We start from the raw sequence: 5,621 nt of genomic DNA, 5'->3' as shown, positions 1-5,621 counted from the left end.
GATCAGGATGACCAACAGGATAGAAAGAATGAGCGTTAACATATGGGTACAAAGAGCAAACATCAACATATTTCAAATTGAATTTACTCTCACCTTTGTACCAGTAAGAGTAAAAATTTTCAGTTCGTCCTCCAACAAAAGCATCTCTTGCCTTAAGGGGTGCAAAGATGTTGCTCTTCTTCAAAACTGTTGATAATTTCTCTTCTGCTGGAAGTATAGGGCGGTCAAAGCTGCAAGTTGTTACATTCTCTCGTTGTATTAATTTATCAAAATCGCAACCCCAAATATGCTGAACGTCGACAATTGAAAAGTGAATTCCATCTTTAGTAAGAAATTGTGTTCCTAACTCCTTCTGTGTTGAGAACCAAGCTAAACGGTTCACAAAACTGTCTTGATAAAGAGTCTCCATACTAACTCCGGCCTTTTTATTAAGTTCTTTGCGATTTTTAAAGCATTTTGGACAGCCGTGGTAATAGCAACCGAAAAACTCAAAAACTGTTGCCTCGTAGGTTTCTTTGCAATCCCAAATATTTGAGATGTTTTTTAAAAGAATTCCGTCAACTTTGAACTGCCCAACTCTTTGTTCACCTGATTGTTTACAGGTACTGATATTTGACGGCGACTGTGAAAATACATTTGAGCGGTACATCCTGAGGGATGAATTAGGCGTGTCAGAGAGAAAACTTCTTTCCATTCGAGCCACTGGTTAGCTGAAAAAGATGTTCTATCCAAAGCTCTATAGCCGTTCGTAGTCAAAATTGCAATCGAGTTGGAAGGCATAAAAAAACGTCGATAAATGTAATTGCAAGCGGAAGCAGCAGTACATGCGGTTTTGAAGACATCAACACCAAAACATGACTCTGCTATCAATTGACGAAACTTGCATACACCCATCCTGAGGAGTTCAACATCAGAGCGACAATACTGTAACAACTCCTCTCTAAAATTGTATCGAAGATCTTCTTCTCGGTACTTCTCCTTTTGACCGTCATGCCACAGTTTGAACTTTTCGTACTCTTTTTTGTTAGAGAACATTTTGGCACCAAACACACAAATAGGAGGAAAATTGCCTGCCTCTAGGGTTCTTGATTCATCTCCCACACAATGGCTACAGTCATCAGTCCTAATAAATGTCCACAAACATAGATATCCCCTTTCACACTTCTTCCGATCGTGCAGCGTCATGTCGTTGTTCAAAGATTGTGATGATGTCAAATAGTGAGGAAAATATCCTTTTCTGAGTTCTGCTATTCCAAATGTCTCCGGAAACTTCCGTAAGGGAACAGGAATAAAGAGATATGAGTCAATAAACCGTTTGTTGCCCACTTTGAGCGAAATTATTTTGTTTCCTCTCAGAACAATTTTGGGCACGTACTTTTGTTTAGTATAAAGCCATTGCAAGACTGGAAGGAAATCAAAGCCACTTCCGAAATGAGCAATAAACCATTCATATTTTCTCACCCGTTGACTGTTCTTCAGAAAGACTTCTGAGCAGAAACGGTCAATACAATCGTACCCGTCGTAGATTTCCTCCAGCGAGCCACTAAGATTTCTCGCAACCAGGAGAACAGGTTTGTGCTCGTTATCATTCAAGCAGCTCTGATCTGTTTCAATATCAAATGCCCAAATATTTTCATTATCAACGGCCGGTGAATCCCTTTGTTCAACATCAACCTCGTGGAAGCCATCTTCTTCACCAAACTCAATTTCCTGAAATCTCTCCAACTTTCTTTGTGGCTCATTGTCTTCGACTTCTTTTGTAAAAAATGTAGATTTGCGCTTTCTGGGTTTTTGCACATAACACTCGTGCTCTTTTGACCCAATCTTTGGATACTGTTGATAACAAACAAGACAGAACTTCTGAGAACAAACATGGTTAGTCGACGAATGTTTGGGTATCGTTGAGTTGCACAACGGGCATTTAAAGTAATACAGGCATATCTGCTTCTCGATGCGGCTGTCTAGACAAAACTGACTCCTTAATGATAGACCACAGACAGCACACTTGAACTCTTGACGTTTGCCAAACTCGGGTGCAGTAGTGATATATCCAGTGCGATTTAAGCAACCCATCTGTCGGCATAAGCCACAACCAATCGCTGGACATTGATGCTTTACGCAAGAGTAACCTTTGTGGCACGCATAGCAGTAAAAACGACAGCTAAATAAGCCCTTCATTGACTTAATTACGTCAACGTGACCGGACTCCTTGTCGTAAAGCAGATCAACATGGAGCTCCTTATGGTCATTGAAGCTCTTCAAATAGACACCCATAAAATTTCTGTCGTAGATCGTAATGTTGACATTATTAAAAACCGGCGTGGCCGCAATGCTGCTGAGATCCTCGAGAGTGAGTTTGTCTCCAGTGTTTTGAAATATCTTGAGCTCTTTGAATTGTTTCAATCGAAATAGAAGCTGCTTAACTTCCGCTGTCTGAATAGACTCGGTCCAACGTTTTTGCTTTTTATCTTCTGCTGATGCGTTGCTGATAGCTAGACCCACGGCAAGAGCTCTTATCAGACAATCATTATTTTGCGATTTGATTGTAATGACAGATCTTTTTGCTGACAAGAATGTGTACAAATCGGGCACAGACCTGTTTTCAATTCCACCGATTTTTTTGCCACCCATCGACGGGAGGGATATACAAAGCAAGTTTAATTTGATATCACTGCTTATATCAAAACTTTCATGCGAATTGAGAACTCTATCAAGTTCATTTAAAATAAGATCAACATTAATAGTACTCGCATCTTGAAAGGGTATATGAATGGGGTAGTTCAAGCTGGGTGCATTCAAAACAATTCTAACACGATGGGAGACTCCATTCATTTCGCTCAGCACATCGGCCACGAGTGTACTGATTAGGCTTTCAAAAATTTCTCTCAGATGGGGGATGTTACGCTCAATATCAACAAATAGTACTTCGAAATCCCTGCTAACGGCTTGAAGGCTGCTTCTTCTCTGAGGCCGTCTAATGATAGTGTAATGTTGGCTCGGATCGAACCCAGACGGTCTCTGGTTGCGTTCATCAGTTGTTTGTACGTTCTGTGAAGATACATGGTCTCGCGGTTCACTCTCTTGAGAAATGCTCTCAGCTTCATCCTGAGTTGCATCGACACCAGCTTTATTCGACATTGTTTTCTGGAACCAAACTAGAACTCAGCATGGATCAACTAACGGCACGTCGATTTACTATGTGCTTAAGATATCTGCTTCAGACAATTTTAATTACAAAAACATAAAAATTACACAAACAAAACCTATAAAACACACAAACATACTCAGAATCACAACAAACACAGAAAGTAGAAAAAAGAAGAGAACCAAAGTTTTCTTGTCAACTTTGTCTTTTAGAGTTATTGATGATGACATGTTTTCAGTAAGAGATCGAAGGATCAGCCAGAGTCTCAGTTCTGTTTTGTTGAGGGCTTGAGAAACTTGGGTTGCTCATCTTTGTCCTGGAGGTTGCCAAAAACAGTACCTGGAGCAACATAGCTTGCAAATTTTCCTTTGAAGAAGATGGCTGAAGCTCGACACGCATTCGCATCTTTGGGCATTCCAAGCATGTTGTAGCAATAGCTAAGTGATCTGTACACTGCTTCCAAACGAAACATCAAGTTGAAATACTGGAAACGGGATATATTATTCGTTAGTTGACCACTGCAGATTACATCTTGGAAACAATTTCTAATATGCAACAACCTCTGCAGAGCAAGCGGAAAATCAGGTTGTTTTTGAACTGAACCAAACAATAAAGTACCGGCCTCCAGTAATTCATTGCTCAAAACAGAAAGTCTGGCTGCTATATCCTGATTTTCTGTCATAATAAGGCACTGAAAATCAAAAAATTTCTGTAACTTTTTCCGTATGAAACTAATTTAATCGGGGACAGCCTCAGACTTGCAAACAAAAACGGAACGATTCTAGAAATTAAAAATACAAAAGCAACGCTTTCAAAATGTAAATAACTGTATAAAACACAAAGTATGACATATAATCCAGAAGTTTAATATTCTGGGTCCACGATGTTCAAGAGCTCGCGGAAAGTTAAATCAGTTGCTAGCAATTTCTTGGAGTAACGTTTTCTCTTGGAAGCCTTATTGGGTAAATAGTTTTGCTCGCACATTTCTGCATTTTCTTTGAGAATGCCAGAGAACCGCCTCAGGAGTACCAGCAGCACTCCAGGATCCTGTATCACATCGTATACTTTCAGCTCTTTCAATTCTTGTACCAACATATTTTCCAGGACGTGAAGTGCGAGGCAGGCATCATCGAACTCCATATTCTGCCCAACGGAACCCCCACTATAAACAGAAACAACTCCTTTCTGCATCAGCTGCAGATGCTTGGAAAACCTTTGATCCAATCGTTTACAGAAACCCGAAGCACCCTGCTCGCAAAGAGAATCCAGTGCATGGTCATTATTAAGACTTGCAGTGTTTTGAGAAATGGAAGCAGCAGTTGATAAGTTGCCCGGTTGTGGTTGATTATTCTCCTCTTCTCCACTTGATGCTACCGGTGAGAGCATCGGATCACTCTCTGAATCGGAACAAATATTGACACGTAACTCCTCACCACCCATTCTCTTAACACTGAAATATGAGATTAGAAATTAGGGCAAATGAGTTTCAAAAAACTAAAAGTTACAGAAAAAATTGTGGTTCAGCTTTGAGAATTAAATTGTCAACCCAATAAACTACTAAAGGGGCCACACAAACAAATGATAGCTCCAAACAAATTCGTTGAAATAAGTAAAAAGAGCCCACAATTTGCGCTATGAGCAGCCACATTGGTGTAGTTTTTCTATTAGGGACAAAGAAACGAACTGGGTCAAAACTTCTTTGGAATCTTTTTCTTCCCATTTTTATTTGTGATACAAATTTTTGATTGCCACATCTCATCAGCATTTGGCTGAGATTGGGGCAGATCAATAAATTGCTTTGCCACAACTTCCGATCGCTCAGCATCAGCTTCTTCCTCCGAATCTCCAAGTTCAACTGTCGAGGTGATTTGTTTCAGATCTGCTCGCACTTCCTCACATTTTTGATTAGGCTCTAGCATATCTGATATGACCTCCTCAAACTCTTCCCTTTTCTCAAGATCTTCACTTGATAAGGATTCAGACGGTACACTGCCTGTGATTCCTGTTATAGCAATCAATTCATCCATCGTTAATCCCAGTTGATTTACCCGGACCCAGTTGAGACAATCTGTTGCTGACTTCGCGCTCGTACAGCCCTCAATTTTGAATAACTTGATGTGGGCGTAAACTCCAGACTCATATTTTTTCACTGATAAACGAATAAATCTTCCATTTTGAGCTCTCAAGTCAAAATGCTTTGCCGTAGGATTCATTCGAGTATCTTCCTCCGCTGTAATCTTCAGTGACAGGTCTTTGCCGGTAACTCCAGTTATCAGTTTTCTCTTTTTCATCCATTGAGAAGCCATTGTTTTCCTAAACGTATTAGATAGTTTTTTGTCGAAATTGTAGAGTAAGCTGAGTTCTGCCATCCCCAACAAAGGGTAGCAGTTCTCCCGATTCTGATCTTATTTCTATTAGCACATCGCCAATAGACTGTTTTGCTACTTTCTTGAATTGAGCCTGGTGAAAGCTTCGA

At 40.2% G+C, this 5,621-nt stretch overlaps 1 protein-coding gene across 1 annotated transcript; it reads right to left on the bottom strand.

Moving 5' to 3' along the window:
- Positions 1-543: 543 nt before the first annotated feature.
- LOC142357061 (uncharacterized) lies at positions 544-3,138 on the bottom strand. Its single transcript, XM_075408777.1, has one exon. It carries the CDS (start codon positions 3,136-3,138, stop codon positions 544-546), a length of 2,595 nt encoding a protein of 864 aa, XP_075264892.1.
- Positions 3,139-5,621: the final 2,483 nt, after the last annotated feature.

This window comes from Convolutriloba macropyga, unplaced genomic scaffold (genome assembly GCF_964194025.1).
Source record: "Convolutriloba macropyga unplaced genomic scaffold, txConMacr16.3 SCAFFOLD_795, whole genome shotgun sequence".
Classification (NCBI taxonomy): domain Eukaryota; kingdom Metazoa; phylum Xenacoelomorpha; order Acoela; family Convolutidae; genus Convolutriloba; species Convolutriloba macropyga.
This window is presented reverse-complemented; position numbering and strand designations above follow the sequence as displayed.

Excerpts from the sequence above, each read along its gene's own strand:
- LOC142357061 (XM_075408777.1), bottom strand. The coding sequence starts at position 3,138 with ATGTCGAATAAAGCTGGTGTCGATGCAACTCAGGATGAAGCTGAGAGC.